The following is a 21,227-nucleotide window of genomic DNA, read 5'->3' on the forward strand; positions in this document are numbered from 1 at the left end:
CTTCGCAGTGTGAACTGGCTGCATGATCAGCGCTTTAAGTTAGTAGGAAAACCTACGTACAACAATAGCGCTTTCCATGTTCTCATCAGAGGAACATGTTGAGTCTGGAAAACTCCGACACGAGTCACTTCAGCGTGTTGGAACACTCGATATAGTAAAAGAGTTGTTGTTTCCCTAGACAAGCAACTTTGAGCGCGTCATTTACCCGGTGGACATTAGAGATAGAGTTTTGGGTGCTTGCATGCGCTGGTCGGCCGCGATTACCAGCCAGCCAGGAACCGTGAAATATCTGTCCCATGCATGGAAATCGAAACCTAGTCGTTGCGCAAGTTGAGGGACCCTGATCGACATCTCTAAACTGGAGTGTGGAAAGGAGACTAGGTTGGTGGGAATCCGGAAACTAGGGTTGAGGTAGCTAGACTTCGAGGCAAAGTTTTCGGAATGACTCGGCCAGTCTACCTTCTTCGGTTTCGGGCTCGCAATCCCCTAAATCAACATCACCCTAAAGTCGTAAATACAACCTCTCGTCCTGTGATCCTATCGGCTTCATGCATACAAGCTAAGGCCCATCTTATCAGGGACGTATGGCTCCACCTCGGCACTGGTTCATTCCATAGAGAAGGCTGAAAAATCCAGGGAAGATGTAAGGGATCTTGAAGCTCCAAAATCTGCTATGAAGCCACGCAAACAGCCCCGGTTGAACGGTTCGCTCCGGTATCGTAGTCACTCGATGTTCAGGACGGCTGCTCGGTATGGTAGCTCAGCATTGATGGAGGGTTGATGAAAGCTGGGTTGAGGGCGCGATGTCCGCCTGGCAAATCGCTAGGACCGGCGAGCCCCATTGTGATAGTACGCGTCGAAGTATGCACTGTCAGACACCGGATGGGAATTGTCCACGAGCGCTGGACTTGAAGTTGAGATGGAAATGTGATGGAAAGTTCGTAGGTGCTCGCTGCGCTGTCCGCTCCGGAACCATTTTCCGAGAACGCGCACGTGGCTCGCCTCCGCACTTATCTTGGCAGGCACAAGAAAGGCAAGAGGGGCCTGAACGACGTCATGTCTCACTGCAACTGCTTGTTCACGGAGGATTGCTTGACGACGTTACCCCGAAGCCGGATTACTATGTACGACTGATGGCGCTCCTACAGGAAGTGATATGCATATGCGGGGTATCGTGGGGAGCGGTACGCAAACACCTGGGGTAGAATAAGACGTGACTAGAAGCTCTGCCCAGTTTCTTTAGCTTTCCCCATCATGATGGGAACGAGACTTCTCCTGGTGCTTGTAATTGCGCGATGCATATTTGCACAGGATCACATCGACTATGCGCAATACGTGAACCCGTTCATTGGGACTGAAGGCGCCATTCCTGGCCTTGCATGCAAGACACACAATTCTCTCTGTGCGCTCTTTTCTGACAAATTCCAGATGGCGGCGGCGATGTATTCGTTGGCGGAGCAGTACCATTCGGTATGGTCAAATTGGGGATTGATACCTATGAAGAAATGGTCAACATGAGCGTGCTCAATGGCGGATACACACCTGAAGGTTATGTTACTGGCATTAGTCTAATGCACCAGTCGGGTACAGGCGGCGGGCCAAAGTATGGATTTCCATCGCAGATGCCGCTGACGAATATTGATGGAGATGTCAATATACTGGACAACCAAACATATTGGCAGAATCGAGTAGGGTGATCAAATGCGGAGCATGGGTAATTGCTAACAAAAAACTAGGTTGGCGAAGATGTGGCACAAGTGGGATATTTTCGTACAGAGCTTGAGTCTGGTGTGGGGATTGAACTCTCAGCTTCGCGACACGCAGGACTATACCATTACACGTATCCTTCGTCGTCGGAGAAGCACGTACTCGTAGACCTCTCACACTATCTTCCCCATCTGACGCGCACATGGGATACACAATTCTACACAGGTGGTGAAGTCGAAATTCAGCCAAACTCCAGCACCTACACCGGATACACTTCAATTGCAGGTGGATGGAATATTGGTGCGCCAGTTACCGTGTATGTGTGCGGCGAGTTTGATAGTTTGCCTGACGAGGCACGAGCCTTCAAAGGGAAGAATACATTCCCCGCCAGTCGGTACTTCCGATCGTTCAACAATGCTACGACACCTCGACCTACGTATACTGGGTCGACAGCCCGTTCAGGACCGATGAACGACCGCGTCGGAGCAGTCTTCACCTGGAGTAACGCAACTGAGATCAAGTCGCGAGTAGGCATCTCCTTCAAGTCGGTGAACAAAGCATGTGCATACAAGAACTCTGAGCTCTCTTCATGGTCGATCGAAGATACCGCCCAGGCAACGCGTGACGAGTGGAACCGTGACGTCTTTTCCAAAATTCGTGTCGATACTTCAGAGTCGGCGAACAAGACTAGACTGGCGTTGCTATACTCTAGTCTGTACTTCATGCACCTCATACCAAGTGAGCGTGTTGGCGAAAACCCGCTATGGGAATCGGATGAGCCATCTTGGGATGATTTTTACACCATGGTGAGTTTTTTGCCATCGTGTTGAAAGCAGACGTCACGCTGATCACCATCCAAGTGGGATCTCTTCAGAAACCAGGTCTCGTTATGGCATCTGATTCAGCCGAGCTACTACGAGTCCATGATCCGATCTCTGATTGACATGTTCAAACAAGAGGGTTATCTTCCAGATGGCCGATCTGGCAACTACAACGGTCTAGTACAGGGAGGATCGAATGCGGACAACGTTCTCGCGGACGCTTACGTGAAGGGTCTGACGGGTATGATCAATTGGACGGAGGGGTATGCCGCAGTCAAGAAAGACGCTGATGTCCTGCCGTTCTTCGACGAGAACCCTGTCGACATGCAAGGCTCGCTCAAGGAAGGTCGCGGAGCACTGGATGATTGGATACCACTCGGCTACGTTTCGGCTGATCGCAACACGCGAGCAGTCTCGAAGACGGTAGAGTACTCCCTTAACGACTTTGCCGTCAGCCAGATTGCCGCTGGTGAAGCACCTGGCGATCGAGATCTCTATCTTCGCCGGTCAGCGGGTTGGCAACTGAGCTGGGATCCTGAGTCCTCGAGTCGTAACTTTACGGGATTCGTCATGCCACGATACGCAAACGGAACTTTCCACAAGACGTACGACATTACTGATTGTGGCAGCTGTAATTGGGACGACGAAAGCTATGAAGGCACCGCCTTTGGTAAGCCATGATCTTCATCCACAGAACTCCCCAATGCATGCTGATGAAACAACAGAATATTCTTTTGTGATTCCCCACGATATGTCGCGTGTTATCACGCTGATGGGCGGTCCTTCGCACTTTGAAAAACGTCTCGACTATGTATTCCAGCCGAATACGTCTGGTGTGGATCTAGGCGTGAATGGCCTCGGCATTACAACGATCAACAACATCGCAAACGAACCGGATTTCCAAACACCCTACCTCTACAACTACCTCAACAAGCAATGGAAGAGTGTTGAGCGAAGCCGGCAGCTTGCCAATGACTTCTACTTCAATACGACCAATGGCATCCCTGGGAACAGCGATGCAGGCGCCCTGAACTGCTGGCTCATATGGCAGATGCTCGGATTATATCCTGTTGTGACTACTCCTGTCTATCTTCTAGAGAGTCCATGGTTCTCCGACATCAACATGACAGTCAACCATGACAAGACGCTGCGGATCAGGGCTGAGGGCCTAGACGATGGTGATGGAAGACAAGGATATTACGTTCAGGGAGTAAGTATCAACGGGCAGGAGTGGAGCAAGAATTGGTTTGAGCACGAAGACGCCGGCGGTATCATGGCGGAGGGTGGTGAGATTGTGTTCAGGCTTGGAGAGCAACAAGTTGTGTGGGAGTCTGGTGATGTACCACCCAGTCCAGGACATCAGGTGGTTGACGTCGGAGAGGGCGCACAATTCTCCTAGGAGCCACAGAGAAGGACTCGGCCAGCACCAAGAACTTGTTAGAAACTCAATAAGATGTAGAGGTGAGTTGGGACGGTGGCATGATGTGGGGTGTCTTGGCAGATGATAAGATTCCGAGGTCTGTAGATGATGTACGTCACGCCGGGCTTTCCGTCTCTCCAGACCCTCAATCAACACGACAGCATGCTTGGCGCAACACAGCCGCCCAGATCTCACCTCATGCAATGTTGGAAACACCGCCAGCCTGACTGAACAGAATCCTTTGCGCATCGTCTTAGTCATCGCAAACATGTCTCGCCCAAACGTCAACGCGCCTATCCCTTCATACGAAGAGGCCGTCGTCGCGCCCCCGCCCACAACGGCACCACGACGCCCGTCTGAACCCGAAGCTGCCGAAGAGCTGCCTGTCGATACAGTGCCACCACCCATGGCCATACCAGCGACGCCTCCGCCAGAACTGCCGCCTGCCTACGCTGTCGTAGACGAGAAAGCCACCACTTTTACCATCTACGGCACCTTCATCCATACCCCGAACGCGCCTGCCTACCAGATATCCTCCCTCCTCGACGCACGCATCAACAAGCTTCGCATACGAAGGTTGCGTGCCGAAGAAGTCACGTTTCTGCAATCCGGCGCGCCGACGGTCGCCTTTGATAACAGCAGCGTCCTTTACGAGGCACACGACCCGCCCTTCGTCATCAACGAGTACTACATTCAAGGAAAAGCGGGCAGTACGCTACCCGGCGCTTTACAGCTTCGATTCGGGTTGCGCCGATGGCACGTCGTACATATGCCTACGCAGGGCAGTCGGCCGACTGAGATCATGACTTGTGGGAAACTAGGAGGGTTTACAAAAGCGCTTAAGCAAAGGAAGAACGAGCTGGAACCTAGCCAATGGAAAGACAGTGAGGGCCATGTCATCGCTACAGAAGTGCTAAAGATGGGTCCAGGAGGCAAGATGCCAACAATTGAGCTGAGAGACGACCTGGATCAGACATGTAGGGAGCTGGTTTTGGCGCTTTGGGTCAGTCGGCTCTGGGCCGCTTTTGGGGCAGGGAGCGGATACGTCCGTTGAGACTATCATCATAAAAGTCATCTTATCATTGTTGGATCGACAACCTCGACTGCGAAGCAACGCTCTACTCGCTACGAACGACCCTCTTGAATCCCTGCTTTGCAACCTGCTCCTTCGCCGCCGCAATGACAGCATCAGCGTTGGGGTCGGTGAAGCCACAACCAGTCTTTCCGTTCTGCTGGCTAGCTGCTTCGGCAGAGCATACACCGTCGCCAGTAGCTGCGACTTGACTGCAGCAAGCGGAGCTGCAGTCGGCATCCGAAACACAACCGCCCGTGATAAACTGGGCACCGTTGCCGGCACCGACATTCTTAGCGCCGGCATTGTTGGGTGTTACTTGGGCCATGGAGACGGCAGCCACTGATCAAAGTCAATACACAACCTCTTCAAGTTTCTGCTCATCTCAGATCAGAACTTACGAGCGACGAAGGTGGCGATAGTGAAACGCATGTTGATGGTTTGGAGAAGTTGGGTATAAAGCTTTTGTTGAGAAGTAAAGAATGTATGTACTTGGAACGAGTGACACCAGGTCAGTTTTGCAGTCGCAGACGCAAAGAGAATGGAATTGAAGGGTGATTGCTGAAGTGAGAAGTGTTGCTTGCTTGATCGTCCCTGAACATGGTGCGCGACGCAGGCTTTTATGCCTGAGGAACTGGATCTCGACGTTCACCCCGCCGCGCAATTCTAGCGCATAGAGTCATGCTGTCTGGTACTGTGAGGCTGTCACTGTGTGATCGCCTTGTCACCTGCAATTGCGGGCGTTGGATGTCTGGGGCAAATGCCTATAACGTCGGCAGTTATACCATGCATGATTCATGCTATGCCTTCGTCGATAGCCCGGAGCTGTTCACACATCCTCCGATCGCCCACTCGGACCTATCAGCAGCTTCAATGCCGTGGCGTATGGACCTCGTCGCAATGTCGCAAGACCTGTTTCAGACCGATTCACGTGATTGGGGTATATGCGAGCTGTGTCAGATGTGTCAGACATCTTGGCAAGAAGTTTGACGTCGGAATTTGGTTATGAGCATAGCGATCAATATCGTTGGACATAAGTCGATGGGGTGGATGAGGAGACATGATGCTAGATTGTACGATGCGCGTCTCTATTCGACGATCTAACATGCAAGAGCTATCTGTTGATAAATGAAAGGATCGTTCAAGGAACATGCAGCGTCAGATGTAAGCTGTCATGAGCATATGCCTTTAATACACAGCGTTTAATACAAGTTGAATGGAGGACCAAATCACGAGACGCACGATTAGTGGAGCGCGCTTGTTTAGTGGTTTCAACATCCGGGTTGCTGTTCTCGGAGGAACGGAACCATTACTTCTGCGTCCTCACCACCATGAGTCTGGGACGAGCGGATCGAAAAATTCCCAGAGCTCCGCCCATAGCGCCTTCACAGCATTTCTAATCGCACGATGTACCCCGTCATTCGCAGCTGACCAATTCTTGTAAGCCTTGTTGCCTCCTTCGACTCTCAGGCATTTTTCACCAGCTCAGCACGGCGTGGCGTAGCTTCATTGTAGCCGTCGAGTTCCGTATGTATCTCTCTCATTGCGGTTCCGCACGTACTGGGAATATTGTCGCTATGAGGCATCACCACGTAGGCCATTACCACCAGCGAACGATGCGGTTAATTTGATAGGTCGATGGAGATTTGATGACCAGACTACTACAGGAAACGAAAAACTTTTTGTAAGGAGCGAGATTGTCTTTGTCTATTGCTTGCGAACCACAACAATAGTTGCATATTTATGGATATGCATGAGTTGCCACGACATTCACGCAACACGATGACCACTTCTACCAGAACTCCATAACGACATACCATCTAATTACGCTGCCAATCAGGAAAGCCCAGCTACCTGCCATTGCGGCAATAGCTGCGTTGAGTTCACCTTGTTCCTGTGTCTCTCCCCTTTGGAATAAGAAGAAACCAGACACCATGAAGCCGAGTCCACCCATCGCATTCAAGAATGCGCTCTGCCAATCTGGATCAGACCACTTGGGCTTGTACCAGCGCTCTTGTTCAAATACTGCCAGCATAGCGTTTGCGCCTAGGAAGAGGGCGCCATGTATAACCTGCGGCCCGAAGACGACGAGACCGAATGAGGGATCTTCTTCTGAGACTAGTCCCGGGAATTCGACGATGCCGGCAAACATGAAGATGACACCACCGAAGAGAACGATCAGACCTGCCTGAAAGGCCAAGTTGTTCTTCGTCAAGTCCAACGCCTTTGTCCATGAAGGTATCCACTTGAACTCTGGTGTGCCAAGGAGCGCTGGGCGATATTTGACTCTCTCGGGATCCCATTTCGACGTTTCGAGTGTGCCGCGGTCAATGTTAAGAGCGCTGAAGGTGTCGAAGATGCCAGCCACGAAGAAGAAGATTGATCCGATCAATACCGTAGTAGGAACAGCGACTGTATCCTCGGTTTCGAACACCGTGGATGGCATGACGCGAGGCAGCAGCTCGAAGAAAGCGTTGATCACAAGATCGATCGAGCCAATAAGGAAGATGATTGCCACTAGGTAAATGGGGTCGCGGTAAGGGAAGACGGTAAACATGGTCTTGAGCCGTACCCTGATCGAGTTGTTGTTGTCCCATTCCATGATCGAAGTGTTTTCGAGGTAGCGGTTGTCAATGTATGCCTGCTCGCTGTCGAGGTTGTTCTCAATGTCGAAGACGATAGGTTGTGCGATGCGCTCCGAATGGCATTTCTCGCGGTGTTCGACGTAATCGACGTGTACAAAAGACTCGAGCTTCTCGGTTGAAGCGGGACGTGGCTGAAGATGGATTCCCCCCATGTCTGATATGCTAGCTGGACGAGGCGTCATGCTCATCCGCGCCTGGCGGATGTAGGAAGCACGGATAGTTGCTGAGGCATTCATGTTGGGCAATAATAGCAGTAATGACTGAATATTAAGAATTAAAAGTTACAGTTACTTGTACTGAGAGCACCGCGAAAGAGATATAGATTTTGAGACGTCAAGCCTATGGAAAAGCAAGCAGATGTGATAGACCTTTATGGGGTTCGTACGCGGCCTAATCAAACGCTGCTTGGCTATCACAGCGTTGATCTCCAGCTCAGACACCAAAGCCCAAGACTTGACATGTCTGACCCACGAGCTTCGTCATGCTTTTGGCGAACAAGCATCAACGATTGATGCAATTAAGCTCAACCAAGCTTTTTTGAAGGGATGTTTGTTTCCTTCAAACTTTGGGAGTGGGTCGATAGTGCGTGGCGCCGTTCCGGATGGCGGAGTGCCGCCACGTGTGTGTGGCAGTGACCTGTTCAGAGTGAGAGATGTTCGTTTCAGTATTTGGGTGGACGAGACGTTCAGCCCAAAATAGGGGCGACTAGACCAAAGGGGTTCGGATCGCCGGAAAGCGCCGCTCGGACCGAAAATCGTCAGGTACTAGCGCCGTGTGTACGCTTCATCCTGGAGGGCGATCTGAAAGAACAGCCGACTGAATCATGAAGCGAAGATGATAGCCAGTGTAATGAAAGCAGGTAGAAGAGGATCATACGCGGTGTTGCAAGTTCCAAAAGCAGCACCAACTCAGTCGTCGAAGGCTCTTCTTCGGCTCAAGCCATAGTATCAGAAGCAAAGTACGATACCATCAATGTATAGTATATCGAACTCGCTTTGGTACGGATGTACGGCAGAGGACAGTGTCAGTTGGTGTGCCGCACAAAGTTTCTGACCGGTAGTTACCGCAGATGTCTACGCGTCTCTAGGCTGTCAATACACTCGGGTGTTGTGTAATAATGATAGAGAAAGCACACATCATGATAGCTGAAGGCACGATGTGCGTGATACGAAAGATTCGATCTTGTCGATGTTCATGAAGAAGCTGTTGCGCAGCCTGGGACAAAATCACTTCATAGTGACGGTGCTGACATCATCCGCTAGGCGAGATCAAGAAGCCACGCCTTATCGTCTGCCCCGGTCCACCTTCCATCCTGTCTATCGCATTGACACATTTAGATTCGACGTTGCCCAAATCAGCCCACTATCGCAACACAGCACAGGACCTCCGCCTGTCACCGTCTTATGTCTCTTTCACTGCTATCGATTTCGCATGCTGATACCTAGCTTTGTAGTAGGCCTAATACAAGAATAGGTACCTTGTCTACTTCAAACCATGACCTGCGAGACAGGAGCACTCTAAGCGCCCAACCAAGTGTTCGGTGCCTGAGAAGGATGAGGTACCTGGGCCCGGGGGTAGGTACTGCACGAAGACCTAAGAAAAGACAAGCGAAGCGATGCGGCAACAACATTATACTTGAACCTAACAATCATTGATGGGACCGGTATCCTTGCAATTTTCGGAGAACTGTTCCTGCTTTCTGCTAGAGTATTAACATCTGAAAGCGATGTGATTATCAGTAACAGGTCGAAGGCATAGAACCCGCGCATACTTCGTATACCACCATTGGCACCCAGCCTCCAGCACCGCGACCAGCGACCTCCTTTACGTGGCTATCCTCAACCATATACTTAACACAAAATCATTATGTGATTCAGTGCCGTTGTGCCGTTCGTAAATGTTCATGCGCGTCTACATCGAGGGCGGGGGAGGATGGCGCCGCGCCCTAACGCGTAAACCCGCCGGGAGGAACACTGCATGTCAGCCGCGCTACCCGTCAGCAGTATCTACAAATCATCGCAAGCGCCTGTTTACCCCAAGATTAGGTGCATGATGCAGCCTTCCCCAGTCGAATATGCACTCAACAGAGCACGACAGCACACTATTCCGGAAAATGGGCGTTGGTACCACAGATAGCAAGGCAGATACCACTTGCTGGTATTTAGCCAGTTTGGACCTGCGATAGCTTGGGAATAACTGCCGAACCAGATGTCACAGTAAGCTATACCGTTAGCATCTTTTGGCGATATTCTAGGATTGATCGTCTTCTGTACTGTTTTTGGTCTGATCTACAGATACCCCGGACAACCTGAAGCACACGCTTGGCTCTTCTTCAATGATGTCCTGCGCATCATCCGTCTAGCCAGCTACATTCTCTCTGCTTCATATCTTTCTCTTTCGTCATGCTTATGGTGTTACGGGGCGCAATCAACTGGTAAATTTACTATTTCCTTATCATTTCCTCTCGGGTCGGTTTCGTGAGCGTTCTGGTCTTTTCTCTTTTTTTCTTCCGATTATGAAGCTACCACTTGCATACATCTCCTCTCGAAGTACACCAAATGGCGGGTTGGATAGAATGGACACCGTTAGGATTGTGTCATGGACCGCTCTTGTCATCACAGTCATCGTCTTTGGCGCACGCCAGATCATGAAAGTCATCGTTTTTCGCACAGTCACGATTGATGACCTTTTCATATTCCTAGCATTCGTAAGCTACTCAACACCATCTCTCTTGTCTTGTATTAATTCATGCAGTCATTCGGTATCGGCCTCTCAGCAACAGCTGTCGTTCTATCATTCGAGGGCCTCGGCACCGCCGGCCCTTTGATGCTCGATCAGATCGACCTGCTCATCAAAGGCTATTACGCGTCCGAGATTTTGTATGTCGCAGCTATTGGCCTCGCGAAATTGTCAATTTTGGTTTTGTTCTACAATGTCGTTGCAATGCAGCGTACCATCCGCCGAATCGTCATGGCCTTTGGTGTTCTGGTGTCAGCTTGGACAATAGCATCGGTTATGGCGACCGCATTCCAGTGCGAGCTCCCTCGACCATGGGACATCACAAGTCTGAAATGCTCTAACATGGTAAGTAGCACTGGCTGTTTGGTCTAAACATGACCGGGGGCTGATTGAAGCAGCATATTTTCTGGATCATCTATTGCATATTCGACATGTCAACCGAGGTCGCCATCATCATGCTATCAGTATACCTTGTGGCATATCTTCAAGTACGACTTTCAAGGAAGTTTGCCGTCTTCGCATGCTTTGCGCCACGCATGCTTGTACTGAGTGCGGCGCTCGTTCGCCTCATCCTGCTGTATCCGGTCGCATCCTACGACGATCCTCGATACCGGCTTTGGGAACCGGCAATCATGTCGCAAGTTCATGTGTGCCTCAGCATCGCTACTGCAAGCATTCCGTACATGGTTCCTTTCTTCAAAGGCCTGGACAGTGACTTGCGAAAGAGTCACCTCGCGAAGAACCGGCTTCGCTTCATCGATGAGGAAGCGGGACGATCAAAGTCATCGCTGTGGTTTCGCCGACATAGCAAGACGAAATCCCTAGATCTTTGGGATTCTTCTGCAGACGCAGGTGTCCAATACCATCATCTATCGCAAGTCTCGCCTTATCCTTCCACCTCAAGACCTCTGTCGCCCTTACCACCTCCGAGACCACATACGCCGCTGGGTAGACAAGCCAGCGTACGCGGCCTGAATATTTATATACCATGTCGGGATCCTCAACGGCAACGAAGTTTGGATTGGGCAAGTCCACGAACAGAGAGCTCAGACGCACTGTCACCATCGTGCACATCGCCGCAAGCTTTGCTCTTGCAATCATTCATTCCTTCCAGGAAGGCACCCAGCCCACCGTCGAGAATCCATAGCCCCATGCCGACTTCTCCAAGCTCGTGCTATTCCAGTCGCACTCCTACACCAGCCTTGACCACACCGTACACACAACGCCTTTCGCTATTTCCGCCTGATGGCTCCTCTTCTAACTCATCGCAACCCCAGAAAAGCCCATATCTGACTTCTATCATACCACCTATTCAATCCATGCAATCGCAAACAATACCCAGGATCACAGAGTCGCCAGAACTCTCATTCCCTAGAAGTCCTACCGGACCTGGGTCGCTGCTGGTACGGTCGTCCAGTCGTGCACGACCCCCAAAATTTAGTACTACAACGCATCTTCAGACGCCACCACTGATAACCGCACATGATGGGAGAGGTTTTAGGCCAGGTTCCATACAAGATCTAACGTCTCCGATGGGTGCAGCCATCAATGGATGGTTCAGCAGCGCGAAAACAAAATACTCTTCGCCTTTGCCTTCACCCGTAAACGCTTCGCCAGATTGTCAATCGGTGGTCGAAAACTATGAGTTGTCATCGATGCGCTCGATTGATACACCGAGATCACCTCCTCCAAGTCATATGCGATCACATGCTCGAGTAGACATAGCACAAGATGCGCCTTACTCGCCTAACGACACACCACTTGGCACACAGAATCCTAGATGGCAAACGATTCCTTCTGTACATGACGTCCGACACAGTCCAAGGATTGTCTTTCAAACTCCTTCATAGCTGGAGTTCCGCAATTCTTGTATTATCCTGTCTTTCGTATCTAGTTTGGGTGGTCTTTTAGGCGCAGAAACAGGTTGCTTTGAATGCTGTATTATGATCACAAGATGTGACCATTGCATCGCAAGCTGTATAACATGTATTTGTACTTGATAACGTCCCCACAAGAAGTCACCTATTGAGCAGGAGCAACCAAAAATATACCAAAAGGCGCATAGCCAGGATAAGACTGCGCCGTTAGAACCAACCATTGTGATGGACAGTATGGAATAGATATAATCGGTGTATATGTGGTGTCCGCCGAGGACACGTCGCATGACGTTGCTTATAACTGACGACAGCACACAATATGTTTCTTCCTTCAAAACTCCCTCTTGACGTGCCACATATCCCACGGCGCCTGCCATCCCATGAGGATTTGCACTGCCTCTTTGTATTCGTCCGTCTTGATTACATCCTCAAAATACTGCATACCCTCCCATCCTCTCGCCACAAGGAAGCATTTGGACTTCTTCACATCCTTGTGCTCCTGCTCTTCCAACACCCAGCCATATGTTACTGCGCCATTACCCTTGGCGGCCGGAGTGCAGATATCATCGAACTTCTGGAATTCCTTTTCAATCTTATCCCGGAACTCCTTTGTGACCTTGTCGGTCGGGAAGTAAATCTGCACAAACTCGACCAAAGGTGAGGATAGAGGGCCGCCGTTGTCAAAAGCCGACTGTCCATCTTTGAACGAGACATGGAACATCTTCTCGGGATTTCCAAGACTTTTGATGACGGTTTCGCGGTACGCTTCTGCTTCCTTTGAGGATTCGGCTTTGGGGTCGTGCCATTCCGAGCTCAACTGTAAGTTACGCTTGTCCTGGATTTGGGTTCCTAGGACATAGTTTTCTGGAGCCTTGGCGCCTTTGAGGGCTTTGACGGCTGCGTTGGCTTGGTCGTCGGCTTCGGAAGCTGAGTGAGCATGGAAGCGGATTATTTGCGTTACAGTCATTGTGTTGGGTTGCGCGTTGAGCGAGAAAGGTAGCTTGGTCGGCGAGTTGTGTTGGGGGGCAACAAAGCTGATGCGATCGGTTTCAGCTTTAGGCGTATTCGCAATTGCTGTGTTGACGTTGCTTTTGCTGCACAGTCGCGCACGGTGTCATATATAAGTCGCGAGCTTCGTCATCGAGAGCTAACAGCCACAGACCCAGAGTAGAATTCCAAGACCAGACACTACGTGTCATCAACCATTCGACAGCGCGTCATCAGCCACATCGGCGTGCCGCAGTGTGCACGCCTGACATGTTAGGTGGGTACACGCTTCGGCGTTTGGCATGTTACTGGATGATGGTCTGGCAAGTGCAGCTTGCGGGGTAAAAATGCGCCTCGGCACTCCTCTACTATCCATACTACATTATAGGGGGAGTAAAAGATACGAACATACAGAGTTGAAAACCTTGATGTGACTGATATACACTTATATAAGTAAAAAGCATTGCTAGATTGTGCTAGTATTGCAGAGTCCGATATGTGATGATGCCGAGTTAGGGGCTGCGGCAGCATGTTTCCGCTATACCAGATTCGGCAACACATCCTCTACGCAGCCGTCACATGATGATCTCCTTATCGTGGGTGATGAGTTAGAATGCTTGAAGAAAGAGGCTCAGCCCGAGAGCGGCGAGGATAGTAATACATTATGGGAATCGTGTCTAGGTCTATGTCATAGCTTCACAGAAGCTGCCCTAAATACGGAAAAACAACAACCCAAACTCCTGCAAATGCTCGACTCGCTTGCTTCGAAAATACAACAGAGGAAAATGCGTTCTATGATATTTTATGGATGACGTTGTCTCCCATGCAGCAGAACCGATTCGGACTTCACCAATCGGCAAGGTAACAGCAAGGAAATATGCAAGAGGCGGGTAATGCGCAGCCGTGCCTAGAAACTGAACAATCCCGACCTCCTTTTACCCAACGGGTATACGATGAGCGCGGCCAAGAACAGACCGACAGTGATACCGATCGCAATCTGAACAACCGAGAAACCGACGTCTAGAGCGATGGAGTTGATAGTTGTGCTGCTGCCTACATCGGCACTGCTGAGTGTTGTAGCGTTGCCGGTGCTGTTGCGCACGATCTGGTCGGCTGAAGTCAGACCCGATACGAGAGAACCTTGGACACTCAATCCTGATGGAACTTGTACGAAGATGGCTGGCAACATGGCAGCTGCGGCAAGACCGTAGCCGATCTTCCTGGTGTGTGGTGTGAAGTCGCTGACTGAGCTGGCGCGCGATGTATGGCCACTGCTGTTGTGCGTTGGGTCATAAGCTGATCGCTCGACCTTAGGCGTACGGATGGGTCCATGGCTCTTCCTGCGATACACCTTACGCACCTTGACCAACTCGGGTCGTATCTTGTTCTCCCACATGTCTAAGCTCCAGTTCTCGATGTGACGACCAAAACGCGCATGAGCGTTGGCGGCGATACCGATCCCTAGTGCTCCGAGAGTGTTGCTGACTTGCGCATTGCTCTTGAAGTACTTTGAGCTGTGGAAGTTGATGACCCAGCCGATGAAAGCAATAACTGTCATGGAAGGCATCTGCTTGTACTTGGCCTGATTAACAATCTGTAGACAGATTGCGAACGCAGGAACAAAGAGGTAGTAGAAGTTCGTTGACATGGGCTCATGGCATGTCGTCCGGGAGGTTGCATTGCCGTCCATCATGCCATATAGTACAGTACCAATCGTGATACCGAATCCAAGGAAGAGAGAGTAGATGATGGCATACACCATGCGTACAGACCCAGCGACAATGTGCTTGCTCTGCAGCTCTAGCGACGCACAAAGCACCATGAAACCGGGCAGAATGAGGGCAATACTAGACTGAGCCATAGCGCTGAAGCAGAAGATCTCTTTCCCGTCGTGTCGGATGGATCCAAGAGCACGCGCAGCAAAACTAGTGATAACCGATGCTCCGATCTCGAAAACGTTGCTGATAAGGTCATTTCCAGGTGCGACGACAAGTTGAAGCCATCCGATGAGGCATCCCAGAAGGAAGCAGAAGGGCAGGTCGATAAATCGAGCTTGGAACGCGAAAGGTCCGACAGTCGCGGAGGCTAAGCCGTACATCGGCACTCGAAGCCACTTGTTGAACTTATCTTTGCGCACCATGATAGCGTCCAGTCGAGGTGTGGCCTCTTCCACACCTATCCTATCATGGACCACATCTTTGTAGATCTCGTGCACATCTCGCAATTTGCCAAGATCAACACCCTGGCTAGTTCGAACGAGTTTAACCTCACTAGTGTGAACTGAAGAGTCGTCGAATGCAACAATCATGCAACCAGGCATGTATAGAAACTGTGCTTCGATCTCCAAGACACGAGCCGACATGTTCAGGTACTCTTCCAGTCGATGAGTAGGAGCTCCGTACATCATGAGCGCTTTGCACAGCTTGCGCAGATAGTTCTGACGCGCAAGTGTACCAGCAAGATGGATTTTGATCTTGATCTCCTCTTCCTTCCTCTTGTTCTTCTTGAACGGTAAAATAGACTCGTCAGACTTGGAACGCTTGCCCATGCCAGGACGGGCTGTCTTCTTGTATTGCTGATCAAACTCCTGACCAAGCTCTTGTTGCGCAGGTGCAGCAAAGCTGTGAGCTGAGGATCCGACTAATTGCGAGATGGACGTTGCTGACTGGTTGTTGTGATGACTTCGGAACCAAGGACGGCCTCCGCGTGGGGTCGAGTAGCCAGAGGCGGGCGGCGATGGGTTCGGAGAGTTGGCCGCTGTTGACGCTCCGCTGAACGTGCCAGTGCTCAGAGTTCGATGGTGAACGGGTCGGCGCGATGTTGATGGTGGTGCTGCATTAGAAGACATTTTCATGAGAGTACCCAACACTCCCGTTCGGTACTTGGTAGGACGAACGACATGCTCATCCTCAACGTCCATAGCGTCTGGTGTCACTTGGCCTGACGCGAGCGGTGCTTCGGTATGATACAAATCTTCAGCGCTTAATGCAGGCTGGCCGTTAGCAGCTCGTATCGTGTGCTGACGAAGAATCATGGATGCACGCTTCATGAACCTGGGGTCGTCCTCGTCATCATCGGTGGTCTCGCCCACCGATTCATATTGCTTTGAAAGGTTCTGGAGTTCGACAGGTGGAGACGCGATCTCCTTAGAGTTGCGTCGCGATATTGGGGCGGAGTAAGTACCGACAGACTTGGACAGTCTCGCTGCGCGGCGTTGAGCAGCAAGTCCTGATCTCTCCTTGAGGTCATAACCAACCGAAGGAGTGGTCGCCGCATTGTCGTCAAATGGGTTTGGTTGGTCGTTGAGATAGAATTCCGGAGGTGGCGTTCGGGGACCTGGTTTCCGGATGGCTGGGCGAGGCTTCTGTACATCTTTTGGAGCAGCGATAGGTTCCTGTATGACTTCTTCCGGTAGATGCTCATCCCCAAGAGCTAGACGTAGCGAGGCACGGATCTTCTGGAGGTCATCATGTGACACATCCGACCGTTCGAGGGGTGTGTTATGCCCCCCAGAGCCTGTGTCTTCGGGCGATTGTTGTGAGCGTACGGGATGTTCTTCATGCCAACCAACACGTTTCCTACCAGGAGTGGCGGACATCTGGTCCTCGGGTTCGAAGTTGGCCTGACGAGATGGGCCAGCATCTTGAAAGGGGTTCATGATGATATTGTATTCTCTTGGGCACTATCGGACGGCTAGTTGGGCGCGCCAGGAGTCGCCAGTGCGCTCGCAATAATTACCAACGCACCGACTTCCGCGACTAGGTGCAGATAACGTTGCACGTGGTGTGTCCGATTTGTGCGCTAAATCGCCGGTAGTTCTGAATAGGCAGGCTGATATCTGGGACCGTTCATGCACCTAAAGGTGGATGTTTGAAGGATCGTGAGTCCCAAGGAACGCACAGAGTATGGATATACGGCGTGGTCTGTGTAATGAGAGTGCCTGGAAAAATGGATAACGATTTGGTAGAGACAAAGATCGAAGAATGACTGAGTCGTTGACTTGAGCTGCTGGTTCAGATCGCAATGGAAAGTGGGCAGTCTCAACGTTGTGTGTGTGTGGGATTGATAAGAGCCGCTAGTGCGGGTGTACCACACACGGTCCCGAACGTCACTGGAAGAGTTCTCAAACTCTGTAGTGGCGTGCCGACCCAATTTTCCAGTCGAAACGCAGCGGCCAGAAGGTTCGGTGTCGGGTTCGTCAGCTTAGCAAAGGGAGGGTGGAGCGGAAGTTGCAGGGGACATGGAACGTCGGGAGCGCCAAAATCAGCGACAGGCACCAGAATCGTAGCCCAAAATTCCAGAACCTTGATCGCTGCAGCGGGAGTGGCTGCACTGGCGTTGTAAGTATTTTAGGGAACCCGCGAGGTCCGATGGTAAAGAGCCGCAAGTGCGCCGAAGTGGTTTGAGTATGAGAATGCCTGTATTCGCCGGAGACGCAGAGATTTTTGAAGGCCGTCAGGAGTCGGCGTACCACGACTTTCATAGCGAGTTCCCGCCCGCAGGATTGCACAACGTTTGATGAAGCTCTTGACTGACGACACTGGACGAAGCGCGGACACCGCTACAGCCAAGATTTGCAGTCATCGATACCCAGGTCGGCTGTCGGCGCAGCAAGAAAAGTGGACATGGCCGTGCCAAAGCTTGGGATCAGTCTGGTTGAGGGAAACCGAGATAAGGAGACAGTGGGTATAACTGGGTCGTCCAAGCCTCTCAGCGCGCGTCGGCCCAATCGTCGCAAACCTAGGGGCATCGTGGGAATGAGCTTGGTGTGCTATGATAACATGAGTGGATCTATGGCTCCTAGGCGATGATCGAGAATCAAGCAGCGCCTAGGTATATTGTACCATCGAGTCATAACAGCGTTGGCGAGCTGAAAAGAAATATGTTGAACGCATACCACGATGAAAAGATTAGTCGCATGGTGTTGCGGCTGTTCGTGGTTGCGATAGTGGCGAACAAGAGGCTGAAAACCCTTGAAGGGCCGGTAAAGCTTATTTTCGCAAGCCCGGGAGTCCCTGCGCTTCCCAAGGTCCCAACAACAATGCGACGCCAGGAGATCGGAGCGGATGTTTCGGTGTCGCTCGCATCGTCACATGCTGAGGCGGCCGTGTACGAGTCCTGTAGGATCAATACGGCGACTTGCCATGGCCATGACGTCGCGCGTGGATGGTGTGTTCTAATTCTGTTCGTATCTCACCACCAGCCAATACGAGCGTCTCCAGTCTCCACAATGTTCGCGACCTGGAGGTATCAATAGCGTGGAGCGCGTCTTCCCAACACTTCCGGGTGTATCGCAATGTCTTCGTCACCATCTTCGTAAGACGTGCTCGCTCTAGCAACCATGGCTTGTATGTATGTATCAGGGTCCAGTCTGATGCCGGAGTTGCGATCATCAGGGGAGACGCGCGCTCACCTCTCCAGCGGCTACGTCATAGCTCACGCTTCGCCAGCCTTGCATTCGACCCCTCCTAGACCCTTGGCTCCACTGTCATTACTCAGTGCATCACGTGCACCTTCCCCTCTTGTCGATTGCTATGTGGGGCACTCGAGCTCTTCCCCGCACCTGCATCACAGCCGAATGTCTCTGAGATGAGGATGGAGAACCTTGGAGGCGGGGATTTGACAGCCCCACCACGAGGGACATGTCATCTTAAAGAATGACATCTGGTTAGCAGATGCTTTCACAGTATTCACATGCAGTAGTGCCGATTCGTAACCATGCCGAAACTCAATCACGTATGTTTGCTTTGTTCCTACGTGAGCGTCTCGCCTGTCGCTAACACTACCAGGTCGTTATTGTCGGAGCTGGTCCCTCCGGTCTTTTGCTCGGAGTCCTCCTTGCGAAAAATCTCGGCATCAAAGTTACGATCCTCGATGCAGATACCAAGATCAATGGCAACCCAAGAGCGGCTCATTATGCACCTTCAGCAGTTTACGACTTCCATCGCGCCGGCATCATAGACGATGTACGTGCAGTCGGGCTTCACCCCAGAGGTGTATGTTGGCGGTTGCAGGACACAACCTTCTTGGCTGGCATGGGCCGCGAGCCAGAAGACTCAAAATACTCAATGGTGGTGCTGCCGCTAGATCAATTAGGTCCGCTCCTCGTGAAGCATTTCGAAAGCTACCCCAATACTGAAATCAAGTGGGGTCATAAGCTGGTCGGCGTAGAACAAAATGATAATGGCGCTACAGCGGTCGTGGAAACGAGCGATGGCGAGAAAAAGAGGATCACAGGTGATTATCTGGTAGGCGCCGATGGCGCATCAAGTGGTGTTCGCACTGCATTGTTTGGAAAAGAGTATCCAGGAGAGACGCTGAAGCAGCAAATTGTTGCTACTAATGTATGATTGAAGCATCTGAGTATGGATTCGACAGCTAACATGTTAGGTCTACCTACCATTCGATGAGCGATACGACTACTGGGATTCCAACTTCATTGTTCACCCAACGGATTGGTATATGGCTGCCAAGATCACAAACGACGGCTTATGGCGAGTGACATACGGCGACTCTGAAGACCTCTCGAAAGAAGAACTCATCAAACGCCAACCGCTCCGTTATGAGCAAATTCTTCCTGGTCATCCAAAGCCTGATGAGTACAAGCTCGTCAGTATGAGTCCTTACAAACTCCAACAAAGATGCGCACCCAGTTTCCGTGTAGGAAAGGTAATACTAGTCGCTGACGCGGCGCATCTATGTAACCCATTGTAAGTGATCGACACCCTTGATGCGCTTGTTCTACTAACATAACAATAGCGGCGGCATGGGTTTGACGGGCGGTTTCGCCGACGTTGGCTCCCTCTACGACTGCTTCACTGGAATCCATCTCGACGAACTTGACGAATCTATTCTCGATAAATACTCCGAAATCCGTATCAAGATCTGGCGCGAGATGATCGATCCCATGTCGCGCGAAAACTTCCACCGCCTTTGGGACCCAACGCATGAAGAGAAGAGGAAGGAATTCTTCAAGATGTGTGAAAAGGCAAGTGATGATCCGGTGTGGGGAAAGAGCATCGCAGAGACTATTCATCAGGTTAGACACGATTTCACACAATACTTCAAGAGTAAGCAGAAGCAGAGTGGCAAGGCTATGGGAGACATGGCGACAAGTAATGGTGTGCTAGCAGAGAATAGTGCGGCAGCGTAGTGTTGTGGTAAGCTGGCGTGCACGAATCTTAACATACATTGTAAAGTATACGCACACGAACGACATCATGATAAGCCGCGATGACAACCTGGTTCAGTACCTGTATCAGAGCTCCATGATATGACTCATTTCAATATCTCTACAGCCGACGACTAAACCGATAAAGCTTTTAGAAAAATCAAGTTCACCCCCCATCTCCACCGCAAATCCGATCCAGGCACCACCCCAACGTCATCTAGGTACCATCTTTAAAGTACTTTCATTTCGCTCATGTATTCATACACACGTGCAGAGCTTTTCCTGTCGCTCGACCTCGATACGCTTTTGTCGCACTGCGCCCCACGCTACGCTTTCACCACGTGCTCTGAAGAACCCTCTTGTATCAAGAATTGCACATCATGTGGTACCGTTGCCGAACCATACCGTCTAAGAAGTTTTATTTTCATCTCCTGAGGTATCTCCTTTCCTTCCTTGAGCGATGCTGCAGCGAAACGGCTAGTTTGTGGTCCCTTGAAAACCAGACTGAAGACCTGGGTCAATTCCTTATAAAAACCCCATGAGAAGGTACCAACTAGTATAAGGCGAAAGAGAAAGGAGATGTTTTTGTGGTGGGCGTAGTCGCGCATATAGCCTGCCAGGATTTTGTGGGCCTCGGGTGTTTGTATGATCGCGTCACAGGTCCGCTCGATTTCTATCCGGCGGAGGCGATTCTTGTTGGTCGCGCTGCATTGTTGATAGAACAATCGGAACAACTCGTTCATATCGATCTCCCTGCTGAATTCGTATTCATAGAACTTGCGGTGTTC

General features: G+C 51.0%; 9 protein-coding genes across 9 annotated transcripts; 5 read left to right on the forward strand and 4 right to left on the reverse strand.

Moving 5' to 3' along the window:
* Positions 1-1,066: 1,066 nt before the first annotated feature.
* On the forward strand, positions 1,067-3,950 carry CC77DRAFT_1098918 (hypothetical protein). Its single transcript, XM_018529971.1, has 5 exons — positions 1,067-1,381; positions 1,429-1,688; positions 1,737-2,513; positions 2,568-3,198; positions 3,254-3,950. The coding sequence occupies exons 1-5, from the start codon at positions 1,255-1,257 to the stop codon at positions 3,925-3,927; spliced, it is 2,469 nt and encodes an 822-aa protein (XP_018381187.1). The 5' UTR covers positions 1,067-1,254; the 3' UTR covers positions 3,928-3,950.
* Positions 3,951-4,071: 121 nt separating this feature from the next.
* On the forward strand, positions 4,072-5,312 carry CC77DRAFT_436669 (hypothetical protein). The gene has a single exon (XM_018531682.1). The coding sequence runs from the start codon at positions 4,217-4,219 to the stop codon at positions 5,000-5,002; it is 786 nt and encodes a 261-aa protein (XP_018381188.1). The 5' UTR covers positions 4,072-4,216; the 3' UTR covers positions 5,003-5,312.
* On the reverse strand, positions 5,035-5,576 carry CC77DRAFT_436293 (hypothetical protein). The gene is made up of 2 exons (XM_018531677.1): positions 5,422-5,576; positions 5,035-5,362 (listed from the first exon to the last, which is right to left on the reverse strand). Exons 1-2 carry the CDS (start codon positions 5,450-5,452, stop codon positions 5,067-5,069), a joined length of 327 nt encoding a protein of 108 aa, XP_018381189.1. The 5' UTR covers positions 5,453-5,576; the 3' UTR covers positions 5,035-5,066.
* A 1,236-nt stretch (positions 5,577-6,812) lies between these two features.
* On the reverse strand, positions 6,813-7,901 carry CC77DRAFT_1034744 (hypothetical protein; the record flags this gene model as incomplete). The annotated part of the gene is made up of 1 exon (XM_018526890.1): positions 6,813-7,901. The coding sequence occupies one exon, from the start codon at positions 7,899-7,901 to the stop codon at positions 6,813-6,815; it is 1,089 nt and encodes a 362-aa protein (XP_018381190.1).
* Positions 7,902-10,180: 2,279 nt separating this feature from the next.
* Positions 10,181-11,429, forward strand: CC77DRAFT_946029 (hypothetical protein; the record flags this gene model as incomplete). Its single annotated transcript, XM_018535056.1, has 3 exons — positions 10,181-10,372; positions 10,420-10,749; positions 10,803-11,429. Coding segments are annotated over 3 exons (1,149 nt in total), but the record flags the coding sequence as incomplete, so codon positions are not given.
* A 916-nt stretch (positions 11,430-12,345) lies between these two features.
* Positions 12,346-13,738, reverse strand: CC77DRAFT_1024708 (hypothetical protein). Its single transcript, XM_018525925.1, has one exon. It carries the CDS (start codon positions 13,246-13,248, stop codon positions 12,613-12,615), a length of 636 nt encoding a protein of 211 aa, XP_018381192.1. The 5' UTR covers positions 13,249-13,738; the 3' UTR covers positions 12,346-12,612.
* A 264-nt stretch (positions 13,739-14,002) lies between these two features.
* CC77DRAFT_436335 (DUF1212-domain-containing protein) lies at positions 14,003-17,109 on the reverse strand. Its single transcript, XM_018531678.1, has one exon. It carries the CDS (start codon positions 16,924-16,926, stop codon positions 14,176-14,178), a length of 2,751 nt encoding a protein of 916 aa, XP_018381193.1. The 5' UTR covers positions 16,927-17,109; the 3' UTR covers positions 14,003-14,175.
* A 735-nt stretch (positions 17,110-17,844) lies between these two features.
* On the forward strand, positions 17,845-18,783 carry CC77DRAFT_436499 (hypothetical protein). The gene is made up of 2 exons (XM_018531681.1): positions 17,845-18,620; positions 18,719-18,783. The coding sequence occupies exon 1, from the start codon at positions 18,076-18,078 to the stop codon at positions 18,523-18,525; it is 450 nt and encodes a 149-aa protein (XP_018381194.1). The 5' UTR covers positions 17,845-18,075; the 3' UTR covers positions 18,526-18,620; positions 18,719-18,783.
* A 203-nt stretch (positions 18,784-18,986) lies between these two features.
* Positions 18,987-20,421, forward strand: CC77DRAFT_945739 (FAD/NAD(P)-binding domain-containing protein; the record flags this gene model as incomplete). Its single annotated transcript, XM_018535038.1, has 4 exons — positions 18,987-19,004; positions 19,058-19,612; positions 19,659-19,978; positions 20,028-20,421. 4 exons carry the CDS (start codon positions 18,987-18,989, stop codon positions 20,419-20,421), a joined length of 1,287 nt encoding a protein of 428 aa, XP_018381195.1.
* Positions 20,422-21,227: the final 806 nt, after the last annotated feature.

Source organism: Alternaria alternata (genome assembly GCF_001642055.1).
Source record: "Alternaria alternata strain SRC1lrK2f unplaced genomic scaffold CC77scaffold_24, whole genome shotgun sequence".
NCBI lineage: Eukaryota > Fungi > Ascomycota > Dothideomycetes > Pleosporales > Pleosporaceae > Alternaria > Alternaria alternata.

Excerpts from the sequence above, each read along its gene's own strand:
- CC77DRAFT_1098918 (XM_018529971.1), top strand. The coding sequence starts at position 1,255 with ATGATGGGAACGAGACTTCTCCTGGTGCTTGTAATTGCGCGATGCATA. Across the intron at positions 1,382-1,428 it reads CGCCATTCCTGGCCTTGCAT|ATGGCGGCGGCGATGTATTC; the intron begins GCAAGACACACA and ends GACAAATTCCAG. Across the intron at positions 1,689-1,736 it reads AAACATATTGGCAGAATCGA|GTTGGCGAAGATGTGGCACA; the intron begins GTAGGGTGATCA and ends ACAAAAAACTAG.
- CC77DRAFT_436669 (XM_018531682.1), top strand. The coding sequence starts at position 4,217 with ATGTCTCGCCCAAACGTCAACGCGCCTATCCCTTCATACGAAGAGGCC.
- CC77DRAFT_436293 (XM_018531677.1), bottom strand. The coding sequence starts at position 5,452 with ATGCGTTTCACTATCGCCACCTTCGTCGCTC. Across the intron at positions 5,363-5,421 it reads TATCGCCACCTTCGTCGCTC|TGGCTGCCGTCTCCATGGCC; the intron begins GTAAGTTCTGAT and ends GACTTTGATCAG.
- CC77DRAFT_1024708 (XM_018525925.1), bottom strand. The coding sequence starts at position 13,248 with ATGACTGTAACGCAAATAATCCGCTTCCATGCTCACTCAGCTTCCGAA.
- CC77DRAFT_436335 (XM_018531678.1), bottom strand. The coding sequence starts at position 16,926 with ATGAACCCCTTTCAAGATGCTGGCCCATCTCGTCAGGCCAACTTCGAA.
- CC77DRAFT_436499 (XM_018531681.1), top strand. The coding sequence starts at position 18,076 with ATGATCGAGAATCAAGCAGCGCCTAGGTATATTGTACCATCGAGTCAT.